Source organism: Pyxicephalus adspersus, chromosome 8, assembly GCF_032062135.1.
Source record: "Pyxicephalus adspersus chromosome 8, UCB_Pads_2.0, whole genome shotgun sequence".
NCBI lineage: Eukaryota > Metazoa > Chordata > Amphibia > Anura > Pyxicephalidae > Pyxicephalus > Pyxicephalus adspersus.
The window spans coordinates 41,062,142-41,082,362 of NC_092865.1; the positions used below are offsets into that span (position 1 = coordinate 41,062,142).

The 20,221-nt window shown below is 34.8% G+C and overlaps 1 protein-coding gene across 1 annotated transcript in view; it reads left to right on the forward strand.

Moving 5' to 3' along the window:
- The window catches only part of OLFML2B (olfactomedin like 2B), a 92,373-nt gene extending 72,152 nt beyond the window's left edge, over positions 1 to 20,221 (forward strand). Inside the window, 2 exon segments of the mRNA XM_072420146.1 lie at positions 1,881 to 2,057; positions 12,241 to 20,221. Coding sequence (XP_072276247.1) covers positions 1,881 to 2,057; positions 12,241 to 12,842 — 779 coding nt within the window. The 3' untranslated portion in view covers positions 12,843 to 20,221.

Genomic DNA, 20,221 nt, shown 5'->3' on the forward strand with positions numbered 1-20,221 from the left:
TGTTTTATAAAAAAAAAATTTAATTATTAAATTTATAAAATTTTGGACATATTTTGGTGAGTTAAGATGCAACCATCTTTAGAGCAGGCAAACAGTTGGACATTTTATTGTTCTGAAAAAAAAATGCTTTACACTTTGTGCATGTTTTTTAGCAGTACCAAATTTTGTAGACTGATATCCTAAAGATGAGTTTAGTTGGGCTTCAGGTAACCTAAAGCCCAACTAAACCCCAAAATAACCAAGGCAAATTCTAATTGGGTTGATAAGTTAGTACAAACAAGTAGTAGTAGTACAAATAGTCTATGGAAGCATAATGGCTAACAGAATACCTGTTTAAGGGCTGCATTTCCTCCAATCTGTAAATTCAACCAAAAGGAAGGAAGTCAAAGGAAGTCATGTGTGACCATGTAACCCCCAAAGTAAGAAGAAGGATAGATGTCAGACTACATTTCCTAGGATCTCTGTATTACTGTAGTAACCTTGTGTCTGCATCAGGAGGTGGTGGGAAATGGAGGGGTTTTATTTTTAGTTAAACATTCACTTTACATTCTGTTAACAGGAAACTTTAAGGCATAAAAGGTCCTAAATTAAAATGCAAAGCTACACAAAGGGTTTTTGAATTTGAAAAGTTTATTCCAAAGGGTATACTTATAATTACCACTTAATAACAGAATTGTTTTAAAAATCCATCTTGTTCAATTTTAGCTTGAGTTGGGCAATAGGGAAACTGGTGGTACGGATGGATTTACAGATAAATGTTGTTTATTCTGAGAAATGCCTAGTAAATTAGTTATATTGTTGTGGATAAATATATATTTTGACATATAAAATGGGACATGGCTAAGTTTTTATAGAATATCCATGAGTTTAGTTACTTTGTTTTATGGTATGGGATATTGAATAAGGAAGAGCATGAGTCTCATTGTCAATGTACTTAGGGTGAACATATCAAACTTGTATAATTCATTTAGTTCTTTTTAGAATAAAATATGAGTATTGTGGTAGGCAAAAATTGTTTTAGCTGAAGTAGAAGGTTGATATAAGATGAACAGTTAATGTTTATGTATAGTCAAAACTTTTTTTTCTTAGTTGTGGATAAAGTGATGGGGGAACAGTTTTATTTTTGTCCATGTCTATGCTGGGATGATTTACTTTCTCGATTTGTCCTGGTAAAAGGTAGGAAAACAAAAATTTGAAACTGTCACTATAACAGGAATATAATGCAAATCCTCCAACAAGGACATTAGCGCCGGGGGTGACTGTCTATGAGGGTATTTCTCTTACTCACTCTTTTAATTATTCCTTTATCCTGTTGTGCCTACAGTACAGAAAGTGGCAGAAAATCTTCCTAATAAAACACAGATGACAAATTTAAAAATAGAAATTTTAACCATTCCATACTCAATCTAAAAAAGGAAGTTTTGGCTTCAGATATACTTTGGGTCCCAGGTGTTTGAATGATGTTTTGTGCCTTTTTATAATAGCTGATGTGTTTAGCCCATCTAGTTTGTTTTCATGCAACTGTTATATTGTTTAGGCAGCTGTGTACAGCATACTCACACTCTTTACAGTTCCCGTTACATCTGTGACTCCTGTAATACAGTGATGATTTAATTGTTTGGATTTTACTCAAATCTGTGCTTAGGGAATTTTTTCCTCCAAGTCCCAGTTTAATACATTGACACAAAATCTAAAGGAACTGCAATAATTCTGTTGTAGTGGCAGATCCATTATACAGTACATATAATCCTGTGTAGAAAAGTCAGGAAACAAAATCCAAAAACAGCATAATAAAAAGTTGATGTGTACTACAGATGTCAGATCAGCTTTAAAAGCTTATGTGACTGTCTCATATTTTTCCTCCCCTTGGAAAACATCAGGAAGATGCAAAGACACTCTATCTACAATTTCTGGGCCCACAACTCAAAACACCTACGGACGTAATGAAGGAGCCTGGATGAAAGATCCTTTAGCAAAAGATGAGAAAATTTATATAACAAATTACTATTATGGAAATACATTAGTGGAATTTCGGAATCTGGACAACTTTAAACAAGGTAAAATGGAAAAATTTATTTGACAGTTGGGTCTTTTGAAACCATGCAGTGTCATTTAATGTGTGTCTACAGTTTGGTTGTGAAAAAAAAAATCAGTCAACTAGATGCATTGAAAGCAGTTTTAAATATCTCATAGATTATAATGTTTTTCTGTCTTGTCGCTAGGTTGTTTTAATACCCCAGTGCAAATCACAAATTCACAGCCTCCAGGAGGTTTCTGCCGTAATGTGCAAATAAGCATTTTTACAGATTTATGGCAACTTTACAATGAAATGTCAGTGTTTGCATTTGTCGCTTGCTCTGCCACCTTCTCTTGTTCTTTTTCTAGGTTTGGAGAGTTTAGCCAGTGGCACGTAGCCTGTCAAAAAGACTGGCACAAGTGCAGCTCTGTCTAAACATACAGAAATGATTGCAGACAGGTAGAAGAATCCAGGACAGAACAGTTTTTCACAATTTGTTCTACGTGCTCTTGGAGGTAATGGTACCTAGCATGAATTTACTTGGATCTGGAAATGATCGATTAGTGTTTTGGAATCTTTATACATTCTTTGTCCTAATTATCATCTGCAGCGTTAATCCACTTTTGCTTTTCATGAATGGGTAGCTTTTACCTACTTCCCATGATGCTGGCTCAGCTTGTGATGCCAAAACTGTGTGGTCCCTTTTGGACTGAGCTTAAAGGCAGTTTACCATCCCTGCTCTTCAGAGAATTACTAATATCAATTTTAAATTTAGTGTTTATGTTCTTTACTAACTGTGTTACTTTATGAGGTTTGTTTTTTTACATAGATTTTTAATTAGTAGTTACATTTTTGTTGTTTTGCTTTTGAGGTACTTTATCTGTAGCTGACAAATGTTCCTTCTCAATCACAACCTCAACAATACATCCTGTATGCATTTCTTTAAAAGCATGTACACACGTATAGTTTGCTTTTAAAACTTTTGATTTGTTGTAGGTCAGACTTCCTTCCATTCCATAGCATATTCTTTATTGCGTTTCAGGTAAGCAGTTTAAGGATAGCAGATTGCCCTCCAAAGTTTGTAATTGTCATATCAGTAACAAAAAGCATGCTTCTGCTACGACAAAAATGCATTTCATTCTGTTGCTCCTACCATTGCGAAAAAATATATATTTTTTTAATTTTGGGAAAAGTTTTTTTTATGCAATTAGTACACTTTATTATTTGACTGCATGGGTCAGTTTTATACTAATATCATGCTGATCTTTAGCTAGTTTCCAGATATCTGTGGTTATTAGAACAGTGTCATATTTGGGGACAGTTCAAATGCCTTTCTCTTTGTGTTAACTACTTCAGCTACTATTAATCCTACATATTCTGGCCTTTCCTTTGTCTGGTATACATTTTTATTTAGGTACAGAATATAACTAAGATTTGTGTTCACATGTAATCTTCTGATACTTTGTTCACTCATCTGGGATTTTCTAGACTCTTCATAAACTTCCATGTACCCTCTCTTGTATCTGTAGCTTAATAAGGGCGCTGCTATCTTCTTCTCTCTTCTTCCGCCTTCTTTTTCCCACTGCGCATGCGTGAGATTGGCATATGGCTCCTTCTGCGCATGCCCAAGATGCTCAGGAATGCAGAAAAGAGGCAGCCAAGAGCCTCCCGGGATGCAGGACAAAGGTTTTGCGCTCCTGTTCATTCTTGATCGCCTAGGCGATCGAGAACTAAGCGGGCGGACAAACAGAATTTTTACCTTACATAAAAGGGTAGACAACCCTTTTATTTAAAGTAAAAATTCTGTTATTTTGCCCGCTTAGTTCTCGATCGTTCGAGTTTAGATACAGTTTAAGCTTCCAGGACTGGTAGGTCTGCTTTGGAAAATTATGAACTTCGATGAAGAACTGTTAGTAGTTAGTATATTTTGTTAGAATAGTATATTTTTTCTTTTTCACATACTGTTTTGCTGTATCTGTGTAGCCTGTTAGAAAGCTACTGCATATATGACTCTTACAGGTCATGTTGCTGGACACATGGGGGTTACCAGGATACCTAAAATATCCTGGTATCATACACATGTGCGCTCCTTTTTTTTTTTTTTTTTTTTAAAGAAGATAGTGGTCGGGCAGGTGAGTGTGTTTTATTGGAGAAGGGACATCGCAAGATGCTCCAGGGGTGGATGTTTCTTTGTGATATAAGGTGCCTAAACGTGAGCATATTTTATTTATTCTACCAAAGACCTTGTAAGTAATGAAAAACGCTGAGAGGTTTTTAAAATTTATTGGTTGGTTATTTATACACCACAGCAGCCAAAGGACTCTGTATTGGAATCTATAATTTTTTTTTCTGTACTATCATAATGGCAGGAGCCACATCTACACAGTACGACTAGTAGTCATATTACTAGTATTTCCTGTAAATGTGTATGGCATGGGCAGCTGTAATAACACAGCTTTAAACAATACTGTGCTTACAGGCATTAATGCCAGGAAGTATTTCTAAATGGCTTCCAGCTGCCGTAGTGAAGATTGTATTGTCATGATGAATAGCTAGATTCAGGTGCGAGCAAACGGGGAAACATTCTCGATAGAATGTGATTTCAGAAAGAATTCAAAGACCTCAGACTAGCATGAACATGAATTGTGTACTAACTAAATTTAGAAGCACTTCAGACAACTGACAACATACTGCGTAGACAACATGAAAAAATGAATGAAGTTGTGAAGTCAACAAAATAGGTTGCTGGGACATAGTTAGGAAGCAATTCAAGATTTAGGATGGTCCACAATTACCTAGGTGAATGTACTTCAGAATACTCATCATGATCTGTCTATTCATATACAAACATCTGTTAGAATAATATGATGTGCTTTGCGCAGGTAAATGATGAGATCTGTTTTGCTTCTAATTTGAAATTGCCATGTAAAGTAGAAGTAGTTGTAGGTTTCTTTTAAAAATTAATGGAGAATTTACAAGGACTGTCATAATGAAACAGCCCTCAAACCTTTCCACTGAAACAATTCCTGACACTTTATAATTATTAAATTTGAACTCTATGCAAATATAAATTATTGAAACGTAATATTTATTTTAACAATAATAGATATTTTGTAATGCAATCAGTATACATAAATGCTTTTGACCTAGCATTAGCCTATACCTGTACAGCAGAGCACAAAGAGAGTACGGGAGAAGTAGCACAAGGAGCCGATCTGTTCTTCTACAATGTGACGAACATGCTAAAATAAATATATGCTGCTTCTCCTAACTTTTTTGGGGGAACGAACAGAACCTATAACTGGCAGGTAAAAAACCTCCAATACATGTATTTTATCTGTTTTTAGCTTTTTGCCTGGAGTTCTGCTTCAAATAATAAATGCAAACGACTGGTATGTAAATGAACTTAGACCATGCTTATTTTAAATCAGGAAAATCACACACATTCTTATGAATGGAACATTTCCTAAAGTACATCCTCTTATCACTGGAAGCAAAAGCATGCTATATTTGGGGTATACACTACTAATCTTCCTAATCTAATATAAACAAAGGTAGGCATGCTAGGCCAGCCTGGGTGACAACTATGGCTCCCTAAATAAATACAGTGGAGTGTATCACTAAATTATCTATGTTTGTGCTGTTTTACTATTGTGTAGCTTCTATTTGAAAACCAGGATCAAAAGTTTTCCTGTTATATTACACTGCACAACAACGATTTTGCTACTGGGAATAACACATGTGATTATCATGATATCGAGTGTGCTGATTCCAAATAGGAACTCAGAATTTGCCTATCACGTACAGATTTTGGGTTATAGGCGGGCTATTTCTGTTCAAATGGTCGGTAATTGGGTAATGTATTTTACATGAGAAGAATATAACAGTTGCAGCTACCACCATGCCGCCTCAGCTGAATTACGCCCCCTGGTGGCATGCATGTTCCAGCAGCAGCTGGGCATGTCTGGGCAAGTCAGTGAGCTCACCTCAGAAATAGGTATATAAGACGAGATGTACCAAGGGCTTGTCTCGAGTGCGAAACCATCTTATTGGATAATACAGCTAGGCCATAGTGAGTCTGTTTTGAGCTAAAGATGAGTAGGAGCGGCTGTGTTAATAAACCGGACATGTTTTGCTTCATTTGTGGCAAATATACCCCCTGTGATCAAGAACCTAACCAGGAGGCTGGGATTTGCTTACAAGTATTACTTTGGATGTGAAATTGGAGATCAGGATGAAAGCTGAATCTGCTGTCAGGTGTGGTACATTGGCCTAACACAATGGCTGAATAGGAAAAGGAATAAAATGCTTTTTGCTTTGCCTATGGTTTGGCATGAGCCAAAAGACCATCACTCAGACTACTACTTCTGTATGAGTAATTTTGCTGGGTTTTCGAAGAAGACTAAGTCAACAATTGTCTATCCTGATTGTGAATGAGCTCTGAAGCCAGTGCCACATGATGCTGAGAATCCAGTGCCAGTCTCTCCAGCATTGGTTGTTACTGACAGTAACATGTTGGATGAGGAACAGGAGGATGATGCCGATGTAAATAATGTTATGAACCCCAATTTGAAGAGGGTAAGACAAATTTTTGTAAGCCAATCAGATTTAGATGACCTAGTAAGGGACCTGTCTTTGTCAAAAGAGAAGTCTGAACTCTTGGCCTCCAGATAAAAGGAGTGGAATTTGCTACAAAAAGTAACGACAACTTCACACTTTCGTGATCGTCACACAAAGTCCGCAGGTTAATACAAGCTGGAAAAAGACATTTGCTTCTGTACCGACGTGAGTGGTCTGATGATAGAGTTAGGTTGCGAATACATACCAAAGCAGTGGAGATTGTTCATAGACTTGAGCAAAGCACATGTGAAAGCTGTATTGCTGCATAAAGGTAACGAAAAACCTTCTGTTCCTCTTGCTCATGCCGAGGGAATGAAAGAGACATACGAATCCATGGAGCTAATATTGAAATTGAATAACTATTCAGGACACAAGTGGAACGTTTGTGGTGACCTGAAGGTAGTGGCACTCCTCCTTGGCCTGCAATTAGGATATATAAAATATATGTGCTTTCTGTGCCTGTGGAACAGTCATGATGACAGCAACCATTACAAAATGAAAGAATGGCCACCCAGACCTGAACACACCAGTTGGCCAGTACAACATGAAGCATAAATCACTCACACAATTTACCTTCCGCCACTTCATATTTAACTTGGATTCATGAAAAATGTTCAGTATCTGAAGTACAAGTTTGGAAAAGGTATAACAGATGCTAAACTGCAATCAGGCATTTTTGTAGGTTCCCAAATCTGCAATTTGATACGTGATGCCACATTCAGAGACAAACTCAACCCACTTGAACTTGCTGCTTGGGATTCATTTGTATTAGTTCCACAAAAGTTTCTGGGCAACCAGCGAGCTGAAAACCATGCTGAACTCATGAACAACATGCTGAACAACAACAGCATACCATCAATTTGGCTGCAGAATTTCAATTAAAATTAATTCCCATCTGGACCCACAAAATTTGGGTGATATGAGTGATGAACAATGGGAGAGGTTCTACCAGGACATTTCTGTTATGGAAACAAAATATCAAGGCTGGTGCAACCCCAACATGATGGGCGACTGCTGCTGCTTACTGCAACGGGAGACAGCAGAGAGCCACAAACGCAAAAGCAAGTGCCTGAAACACTCCTGAAGTGTACATGTGTGTTGAACAAGGACTCAGGTGAATTATGTGTAATTGTATATGTTGTTGCAACATAAAACTACGTTTTTGTAATGTCATGGAACTATGAGGCAAAAGTTAGTTATGTATAGAGATTACATAGTAACTGCGGAACAAGAGAACGTAGCTAATCACGTCTATATACGCGTATATAACGTTAATTCAGATTTGGATTGAGCGCACTTTTAGTACAGGACACATGGATTAGACCAAGTAGCAGACAATATTTATTTTTTGTGATGCAGTTTTATGTGCCCACTTCTGGTATTCAGAGTTCTACTTCAGAAATATTACTAAGGTTTGATCTTTCATATTTCACATTTGTCCACTTCTAGAACTTTATGCCTAGAATTGGGGTAGCTGTAAAATTATAGAGACAACCTTTTAAAATGGCTTTTTTCAAATCCCCCTTTACTGGATTTCTATTTCTGTAATGTAACATGCCAGGGCTGTTTAGCAATCAAATGCACTTCTTACAAATGTAATTAGTATTCATATGCCATACCAGAATTCTGTGTGGACTCCCAAGTTGAGAGTAGTGTATCACTGCAGCACATATAGTTTGAAATGTGATCCTTGGCACTAGCATTGGTATATACTAAAAAATAGTATGTTCTTGGAAGATTTTCATTTTAATTATAACAATTCACCTTAACAATTCACATCCTTTATATTCTAGGTATTTATAAGTTGTGTTATTTAATTGAGCATTGGCTCATAATTCATTTTATACCCAGATATTTAATACATTTTTCTGTGTGAAATTATACTTGATATTTTAAAAAGCTGTGTTTTCTTCACCTAAACAAATGTTGTGACGTGCGGTATTTGTTTTGAAACTGGCTCCAAACATTTCTAATATTTTATTTGTTTAAATCATTGTTTCTGGATTTCATATTATTATTATTATTATTAATATTATTATTCATAAAAATAATAATAATAATAATAATAATTAAAAACAGTATTTTTATAGTGGCAATATAGTACACAGCACTGTACATTAGATAGGGGTTACAAATTACCCAGAAGAGCTAACAATCCAAGAGGTGGGGGAAGTTGCACAACAATAATATCATCTGCATAAGCTAATACTTTGAACTCCTTCTCAGTTATGTTTGATTACTTTGAGCTGTTTAGAAAGGCATACATCATGTCTGCAATATGCAGGTTAAACAAAAATTAGGGACACAGGACACTCCTATCGAAAGTCATTATTTGTTTTCAGGGGCCTTGGATAGCAATTTAGTGTGGAGAAATTACTTAAATATTTTAAAATGACCCATATATTCATCATAAACTGCATTTATCCCTCTTTTAACTCAATTGCTTTTGAAAATTCCTCTGTTTTAAAAGGTTGATTCACTGATATTTGAGATCTTACTAATTTGAGATTCTCCAGATTTTTTTTACCTACTTCAGTTATATGGCATCACAGAACTTGGCAAACTCCTTTATACTATCCATGGAGCTTATGTGAATGTCTCCATTTCTGTATTTTATCTTCCCCATAAAATGTTAACCCTTTATAATCCTAGCAGCTCTGCTAGATATTTTTTTTTTACCTTTTAGATCATCAGTATATATTACACTGATAATTCCATGCACTGAAAGTCCATATTTCACTTTTTTATGTAACAAATCATTAGGTTTTGTCAATACCTACTTTAATACATTTAAATGATCTATCCTAACATTTTGTGTATACTTCTTTATTTATAATTATATATATATAAAATAGTGCACCAATTACAGTCACACCTCTGACAAAGCCCCCATTCCCTAATTCAGGTAATTTCCTCCACTTACCTGCCTTCACCCAAGGATTCACTAAACTACAGTATCAGCACAGTGGTAGCAGTAGCAATAACGCAGCATAGGAACACCAGCGCTAATCAGATTTTTCTTTAAATCATTATGTATGTACTGTATACACATCATGTATACCCTAATAGCCACAGAGGATATAAATTCACTTTCTAATGTCTTTGGACATAGATGTAAAGTTCATCTTTCGTGTGTGTTGCATTAGGACAGCCTAGTCAGATCACTTTTAGTTTATTATTACAAGTCTTGCATTACTGGGATTTCATAAGTGTTGTGAAGCATAATGTCATCTAAATGCTTCTGCATTGTGGTTACATATGTGACATTATTAGATATACATCGCGTGAATAATAGTAAAAAAAATTACATTAAATTACAGTAATAGTGCTTTTTAATATAACTAGACACTCTAAAAAAAAAAGGCATCCTAAAGGATAGTGGGGAGGTGTTTAAAAAATATTGAACATTTCCCTGCTCTGATCCCAGACTCTGATACTTGGCTCTGATATCTGACAAGTTTAACTGTGGTTTAATGAATAAGGGATTTAATCAATTATAGCTTGCTGGATTATTGAGTGGACTTTGGCGACTATTCCCACTCTTTATTCCAAGGATGGGGTACTATTTCTCTTATTGGGCCCGATTTATTAAAACTCTCCAAGGCTGGAGAGCATACACTTTTACCAGTGAACCTGGGTGATCCAGCAAACCTTGAATTGATTTAGTCCGGGGTTCAAAACATTTGCTAGCAAATAGAAAATTACTTTGAAGAAATACATTCCAGGTTTGTTGGATCACCCAGCTTCACTGATGAAAATGTATCCTCTCCAGGCCCAACAATGGTGCATTGCACACCAATAAGCCTAGGACATTGCTCACTTCCACTGACTACCCTCTCAGGGGTGTTTGCTACTTCCACTGGCTAGTTCTGAAGTAACATGAACTATCTGAGGAACCTTGCTGTATTTACAGAAAAAGAAAGTGTACATTTTTAATAAATGAGAAAAAGGTACAAGTCCTGATTGATTATTGTCCAGATCTGATTAAATTTGGGATCTGAAGAATTTGGCAAAATAGTGAGCACTTAAAAATGATTTAGGTTTTTCAAACTTGCTTACCCATCTTCTTCTGTCTTTTGAAACCCTCACTACTTCCCACCACTACATATCTCCACTCTTATTGTGTGTAAATTCCCCCACCTACTAGATTGTAAGCTCTTCAGGGCAGGGTCCTCCCCTCCTGTGTCACTGTCTGTATTCATATGTAATTTGCATTCCCTATTTATTGTACAGCGCTGCGTAATATGTTGGTGCTATATAAATCCTGTTTAATAATAATAGTTTCGCACTGGCACAGAAACATATGTTCTTTCATAAAAATGTCCATATAAATGGGTGACCCATCAAGTTTTGTAAACAATGAGCTTCTTTGAGTGCATCTAAGCCAACAATGTGAAAATGCAAATAAAGCTCTGACTTGCTGGATAAAAGCATCATATGCAATATATAGAATCTACCCGACTAAAAACAAAATTTGTAGAAGAAAAACACTAAACATTTCCCATTCAGGGAGTTTCTGCTTACTATTTAAAAATGGGCCTTGTTTGACAATTTCTGATTGTTAAAGCCAAGCTATATTTGTACTTTTAGTATTGTTCTCTAACTTATATATAAGTTAGAGAACAATACTAAATAATAATACAAAATAATGTTCTCTTTTTAAATATCGGAACACATTTTCTTTGTGCCAGTTCCTTGTTACCTAGCCAGTCATTAAAGAATCTCTAAAACCTAAAAACAATGATTTGAAAGAAAGGAAAGTCATGCCAAAGCTCTGTTGACAATTTGCAGACTTGTTCATTTTCTTTTTTATGTCTCTCAATATTTAAAGTAAAGCTTAACAGAAGTAGTCTGAGCAGAATATAATAGGGAGATATATGAAAAATAGGAATCCCAACTTTGAAATAGGTGATGTAGTTTAGCAAATGTTTTTATTTGTAGATGTCTCTTTAGAGATGTTCCACATCTATTTAACCTAGATTCAAAAAAAATCTCATAAATTACACAGAGCTTTGCTCCATATGGTATAAAGTTTATGAACTAGTACGGTGTTTTCCATACCTGTCATCCAGTACTATTAGAAGTGAATGTACTCCAGAGGTTTAGATAGGTGTGAACTGGTAATCGCAAAAAAACACTTTCAACAATTTCCTGGTAATTCTATTAAAACTAAAAGTTAAGTGAGAACCCCAGTGAGTACTGTCTATATCTAAACTGGTAATATAAGATAACTCTAAGGGTTTATTTATAATACAGGGAATCAGACATTCCCTTAAATATTCACTTTATGGGAATCAATTGATTGAAGTCTATAGTTTTAGTTTAGTGAAGTCTATAGTGAAGTTTTATAAACAGAGTCCTAATTAACCATCTTAGAGGTCCATTGTGGTTAACGCTTGTCTTTTAACTTTTAAAATGTTTAAATATCAATTATATTTTGTGGAATTTGCCTTACTATTTTGGGCAAGCTTTCATTTTTACTTTGTATTCACCTCCTTGTTTTAGGTGCCAGAGGACCCTATCTTTACACAAATAAAAACACAAACAGAAAATGAGTAACATTAAAATATACGGTTTTTAAAACTATTTTACTTTTTTTTCAGGTCGTTGGAGCAACTCTTACAAGCTTCCCTACAGCTGGATTGGCACTGGACATGTTGTATATAATGGATCTTTCTATTATAACAGGGCTTTTACTCGCAATATCATAAAGTATGACCTAAAGCATCGTTATGTGGCAGCCTGGTCCATGCTTCATGATGTAGTTTATGAGGAGTCCACCCCTTGGAGGTGGAGAGGTCACTCTGACATAGATTTTGCTATCGATGAGAATGGATTGTGGGTTATCTACCCAGCCATCGATGATGAAGGCTTCCAACAGGAAGTTATTGTTCTCAGCAAGTTGAATGCTGTGGACCTTACCACTCAGAAAGAGACAACGTGGAGGACTGGGCTAAGAAAAGACTTCTATGGCAACTGTTTTGTTATCTGTGGGGTGTTGTATGCAGTGGACAACTACAACAAAAAAACTGCCAATATATCCTATGCCTTTGATACACATACAAACACACAGATTTCTCCAAGACTGCTCTTTGAAAATGAATATGCTTATACCACACAAATAGATTACAATCCGAAAGATCGGTTGTTATATGCCTGGGATAACGGACACCAAGTCACTTACAATGTGATATTTGCATACTAAAAGCACCTTACAGCTTAACCATTGTAAAAATGGGCATTTCAGAAATTTTATTTGGCACCTGAGGTCCAAACTTACCTACCATTTCAATTATAAGCATTTTTGTAAGGTTTTCTGCAAGGTTGATAGAATCAACTTTCAATAACATACAACAAACATAAAAACAATTTTAAAAAATCCAAATAATAATTACTATCAAATTACACAAATATTTTATTTTTATGCAACACGTACAAACAATATTTGTGATATGGAATATTTTTTTTAATATTATTGTATTTTCAATCACTGTTTTAGATAGCTACACAATTCATAACTTTTATATGCAGAAAATTTGATTTTTACATTAGTATGGAAAGGGTTTTTTAATGGCAAGATTAGTTAAAGTGGAACTCTCTTAAAATGTTTTCCCTAGTGTTGGGTAGAATGGGGACGGGTTAGAATCATTGTCAAGTTTTATTGCTGTCTAAGTCTTGTATTGCTTTCTTTCCCCATGACAATTAGGACTGGGAGAGAATATGAAGTGTCTTCTAAAAACAGTAGAAAAACTAAAAAAGACTCCCCAAAAAGAACAACCATTCTGTCAATTATGTGATTTTCCTTATTTCCAATTGTGTCTCTGGGACAAGAAGTGAGAGGAAATTTCCAAATATCCTCAATGAGACATAGTCGGCAATAAAGACCTGACAAGTGTATTAAACCTTCCTTATGCTTTCTAAACCTGAGAAATACCTAAAACACATAAAAAGAAAAATGTTATTTACACTCATAAAAGGATGGCATAGAAAAATATTGTGATCTAGGGTTTAAAGCCAACTGCATTTATTCAAAAAGTAATTATTGAGATTTGCTGAATTTAGTTGACTGTGTAGCTATGTTAGGTATAGGAAATGTGAAGTAATGAAGCGTTATTACCTGCAGGCTTAGCCTTAACATCAAAGCCACCATCAAGTATCTATATGTACCTTATCACCACTTTCTTTTTATAATATTGCCATAAACAACACAGATTTGGTGGTAATATTATGGCCTTTATATTTTTTTCAAAAATTTCAATTTAGGGACGACCTGCCTATGGCAAGATTTCATTTTATAGATATTCATTATATTAGTGCAATATAACCCTAAAAGCAGATAACTGTTTTACCTGGACCAGAGTACATGCATTAATAAAGAAATGGTTTTGTGCTATCAGAATATTCCTATTGTTCATGAAAGGAAGCTTTTCCTGGGAAAAGGGAGAAGCAGCAATTGCTGACATCCCATTTTATGAATGCTAGCTTCCGGGCTCTAATGCTAATTTTTAGGCACCAGTTGTAGTAAATGGCCCAGTACAAGTATGAGGATAAATACTTTGTTATTGACTCACTCTCACTGTCTTGATATATGTGCTTCTATCAGGTCTTTGACTTAAACATTGTTGAAACCACTGGGTTAGCATAATAACCAAACTGTTAGCTTTGTTTACCAAAAAGTCACCAAAGGCATCCTTTATATTCTTTCATAAAAATGTTTATTTTGCTTGAAATTAGTTAATACTTGCATATCCATGTTCTGGATGGAGAATATATATCTACTGCTGGCTAGGTTTAAGAAAACAATGTGAAGTTTGCTTGTATTTCTTGTCAGATCCACACAATTTTATAGAGCCACAATATCATTATGTTGTAGCAACAGTTTAAATTCAATATTAAAGTATTAGCTTTGAACTCTTGTGAAGAGTGATGGCAAGTAAAAATTCTCTTTCCAAACAGAACCCAATCATAATGATTGAAAATGGGGAAAAAATGCATTTGACTTTGTACACAATTGGAAGAAGTCAGTATAAATTTATCTCATTCACTAAGATAAGTGAAAAGGCACTTACAAGGGTAATTTGCTTCGTAAGTGAGGGGCAGTTGTTCTAACTTCAATCTTCTACTTTAACTTTTATTGTTAATTGTATGTGATTTGGTATTCTTTGCAAAGAGATTGTTTATTTGTTTCAGCACATTCATGGAGATAAATAATATCCATTTGTGAAGTGAGCTCTTACTTTGGTAAAGCAGCCCTGTCTTCTGTTATTTAGTGAATAGAAAACAATTTATAGATGCATGTCCTATTCTTTCTTCTGCATGTCAAAAAAAAAGGCAGACAAAAGAAAAAAATATTGTGTTCATGTAAAACACAGGGACAAAATCCATGTGAGAATATGCATTTTCCAGCGTACACTACTTTGCTAACCTTCTGGATGTCTTTCCACAAAGCAGAAACTTATTAACAGACCATTATTTTCGTGCAGGAAAAAATGACCTGTTGTACAACTTACAGCAGACTTTTATATCTACTTTTGCTTTCATGAGTAGTTTTCACCTTTTTAGCAGCATATCCATTATCTAGACTTTGTGCCAGTCTTTTTGTTAATACCCTGTGCATAATGTCAGCCTTTGTGCATTCTGCAATGTGTCAAAATGTAGCAAAATCATTTTAAATTGTTCCTTTCCATAAACAATGATTTATTTATTTCTAATGTGCCCCTGCAATTGTTAACAAAGAGTCAGGTCCCTTGCCCAGCCACATCCTTCTCTACACATCATGGCCCTTTTCTGGGAGAGTCTAATTACTGTCTATGCTGGCTTCAGCTTCCTACATAACTTTTTATGTAGTCTCTGAGAAAGGAGGAGGGGAAATAACGCGTCACACAAGTGATGGCTATGAGTCTTCTAATAGCTGGTGACATCTTATTTATGATGGTGGCACCAAGTAGCAATCTAAATGTTTTTGTGTGTCACTCCTCCCTTCTCCTTCCTTCCTCCTAGGAGCTGAGTTATAGATCATCTGAGAAAAGAATGACCCGGTAAAGAAATCTGGTGTCCTTGTCTGAAATCTGAAATCCTGTCCCTGGAAGTAGCATTTTTTCCAGCATTTAGCCTTTTGTGCAGTATAATATACACTGGCATACCTAAAAATATTTCCATAGTCTTATGTCACCAATTTATTGTTCAACTGGGAGCACATGGAATTAATTTTAAGTGGATATGTGTTTTTTTTTTAAACAGTGGCTGAGTGCTTTTAAACTACTGTATTTAATTTAGGTCCTGGCCACATTTTCTTTTCCTGTACTCATGTCTTCGGTATGACTATCCTAAAAAAGCTGGATGCCTAGGTCCATCAGGTTGCATCTTTCCAAATAGCATACAATATGGGGTACACCCCAACTGTCATGAACTATAACTGTATGCAAATAAATCTTTACAGTACACTTTAAATTTCCCTTACATTTGTTCTAGAATATGTTATATTGGATAAGGTTTCTATTGACTAATTCAAAGTCCCATTGCCTTGTAAATAATACCGTATTGTGGGGGTTCGGAACGCTTTTCGTTTGGCACAACTGCTGAATAAATTTTATTTTTTCAGGGGTAGACAAACTAGGATCTTTTTCTGTACTACAGATAGAGGTACAGACTGTTTATTCACGCCAACATACCATTCAGTGGCTTAGCTGCCTCTACTGTGGTAAGTACTTTGTTGAATGTTCTACATCATTTAGGTCTCTAGAAAGCACTGCTAGATAGCTTGTTGGGGATTTTTATGTATGTATGTCATCTAAATATATTAAAATATCTGTTTAAAGTTTAATTTCCCAAGACAGCACTCAAACCAATGTGTTTGCTCTGATATAAGCCAAATGAGCAAGGTGATATTCATCCTAAGTACACATATCTGACAAAATCCACAGCCACAGCACGAATTACTCTCTACACTTGGGTATCTGCTGGGTTTCAATCATCATGATGGTGAAGATGTTAATGTAGAAAGTATCTACATTGTAAGTGTCTTTTCTTATCAGTACTATAAGGACCAACTAGAGCTTCTTTCCTCATATCCTACAGTTCCAGCATACAACTCGATGCCTAATATTTACAATTTAAGCCATTCTAAGTTGTCATAGGAATATGTCATTACCTTATGTAAGATATATTGACTATCCAATATCAGGGATGTTTGCACAGTTAGCTGTTTATTCATCTTTTGGATCAGTGCGGTACCACCATTGTTACCACTTTACAATGCTATAAAAAATACTTTTTTTGTAATTTCTTTAAAACTTTACCTACTCAAATCCTTTTTTGAGTAAGCAATTAGTGTGGACTTGAGGGAAGTGTTAGTCATACTGGAGATATCTGAGAAATATAACAATCTTTTTTTATTACTGTAATCTAGAGCTGAAAAACACAACAGTTGTGAAACCAGCTTTTTATCCAGACAAAAGAAAATACTGTTTATAGCAAACATTTTATTGTGCAATATTGTTACATTTTTGCTTTTTGGCTTTTTGTACCATTATTGAAGGGAACACACATTTTCATTTTTTAAATGTAATTTAAAGCAAAATAGGTAAAATTAGCAGTGTGGATTGCTGTTTATTTTCTAATCTAAATTTAGAAGTAAGAACACCATAGGTGGTTTCTGTGTTGTAAATATTACATGTAAGTAAAACAGATTTTATACTTGTAGCTGCTAGATACCATATTATATGATACCATACAGCTCATAGTTAAAAGGTGGCAAATATTAGAAAGTTATGTTACTAATACCCATATGATACTTTAGAATCTTCATATAGTACTACTGTGCCAGCCATGAATAGTTATAGCTGGTAGGGGTAAGCAGTAGCAGCATGCTAAGAGGCAAAGAGGTGATTTTAAAAGTCAAGAAACATTTTTATAATGATTCTGATTGGTAACTCAGTTTGAGAGCGGCATGGGCAGCAATAGTAGCCAATAATTTGTTCTATTTTCAAATATACTGACTAGTCAGGCTGATCAGTTAATGTTTGGAAATCTGCTTCGAAGCCTCTGAACATTGTTAACAAAATTGCTAGGGTATTTAGGGAGGCCTGTGGGAACATGCCTCAACTTTTTAACAAGAGGAATAGTAAGGCAAGAAAATATAATTTTAAACTCCTTGCCATCTTAAGTGTATTTATTGTCACCAAAACTGCTGGGGAGAGGTAATGTCAAACCAAGTGAAAAATAAAATGAATAAAAAATATGCAGTTGTTTCAAAACTAAAAGTTAAAGTATAGTCAGGAAAACACATTTTAATATCAGCAGAGGTTAATTGGTATCAGATTTGGGCTCATTAACTTCATAAATTACAATTCTCAGTTTCTCTTACCAATATTAACAAGAAACAGTCTTCTGCAGCTCCTTAATTGTCCATTTACATTGCAGGGGCAGAAAGGTGACTAAAATGTAAGTTCACTAGTGAAACGTCAAGTCAAGTACTGAGATAGGAAACCAAGAATTAAATAACAGAAATACAATAACTCTTGAGGGTGAACCATCTTCCATATATCATATCTGAACGTTTACAATAAATAACATTTTGGTCTGTCCAAACTGTTCATTGATCAGCTAGTTTGTTAAAAATCTTTATGGTATCTTCTATACAATGACAGGTATATGTAAAACAGCAAAAATAAAATGTATAAAACAAGCATTAGTTCTACTGGACAACATCTGATGCTGCCTGCCCTTATTATCTGTACAATGGGATAATAGGCAACAGACTTCAAACATGTAAGCTACATATATACCTTGTTGCTGCAACTTAAAATGCCATCCCAAGATAGCTTAATATCTATTTAAATTTATGAGTCCTAAATAGCTAAACACAATTTATGTCCATTTTGAATAATGGGGATCTGGATTTCATTTGTAAGCATTTTCTATATAAGTGTCTCGTCATGTTAAAGTAAGAGGGTCAAAATGACAGTAATTTGCATTTTAATAAGGTGAAGTCAGCAGTGGTAGCCTCTACATTCCCTGTCATGACATACCTTCTTGAAAGTATACTTTTTATTGCTGTGGTAGTTTTAAAAATGTCTAAATGAACAAAGGCTAAGGGGTTTCTACTCCAGTCTGCTCACAAAATCTACATAGAAAGCGGCTGCATAGTCACAAATCTAGGGATTCTTTCCAAAGCTGTTTTAATCTTTTTTTTTTTTTTTTTCTGAAACTGAATGTAATGGTACATAAAACTCTAGCTGTTTTAATCTTTGGTGCACAACACACATGGTTCTATCGATGTATGTTCAATTACATTTGGAGCATTAGCATATATGCTTATCTTCATTAACTAAAAGATCAAGTAAAAATGTAGCAACTTATTTCCAATGCGTTAGATTACACAATATTATTGGTGATTGAATTGATACACAATGCATCAATTTGTAAGTGGTAGCAAAAACAATTGATTTTGGAAAGGCATTTATATAAAACAAATTGATGGCTAGATTAAGTACTTACAAACTTGGTCTGTTTTGGTTTTGCACCTATTATATTAGAACTGTGGATGCTGTCCTTGACAATTTGTTTAAAAAGGCAAGCTTCAGAATTATTTCTGTAATACTTCTTCATTATATTAGTAAAGACTTAGAACAAGCAAGCAAATATTTGTCAGGGCTGTAATTTTAATATTCTTGAAAGACATTCCAGCAATGACAGATCACATATACCTATCCTGATATATTCCCTTTAAGTAAAAATGTTGCCATGTTCTTTGTCAAGTCCACATAAGTCAGCTTAGAAGTTCTCTGAATGATTCTGGAAACAGCAGGAATGTGATAACTAGTTTTTTTTCTTGGCATAAAATGCCTACATTCAGACTCACTTTGTAGAGTTTTCATTTATTAGTCCCATAAAGTGTTTCATAAATATCTATTATGCATTATTATATATGTATATGGCAGCAAAAATGTGCATAACCCCATGTTTTATTTAAACACGCCACAAGTACAGGAAAATAACCGTTGATGAGCCAGAAATATAGCATGCACCTACCTGCCTCTGAATTTCCAAGATTTGTTGTCATCCCTACCTATTTTATTTCTACTACATTAAAAACCACACAGAAATCTCTTCCTCTTCTATCCCATCCTTGACCACAGGCAGAGTACACAGAAGGTTAGCAGTTCATAAGATTTCAGGCAAAATCAACTGGTATTTTTGCACTTATTATTAAAAAAATGTAAAAAAAAAAATAACATTATCTAGCAAATCTAAAGGAAGCAATAAAAAATAATTAATAACTAAAAGTAAATAAAAGTTAATTGTTATAGTTTACATACACTTTAGAATAACTTCAATGGTTGCCAAACAAAACCTTTTAAATTTACTTTGCCTAAATATTGCTTCTCATGTGTAACAGTGATGTAATAAAAATTTCTGGGAATGATTTAAAATAACAGATGGTACTTTGTACAAAATATACAGAAATGGAAGTGCAGACCCCCCAAAAGTGTTTATATTAATCTGCAGGTTGTTGACCAATCTGTTATGTTGCTTTTTGTCTGTGTGATTTATTCTGCTTAAATATATAAAATTTTATGGTAA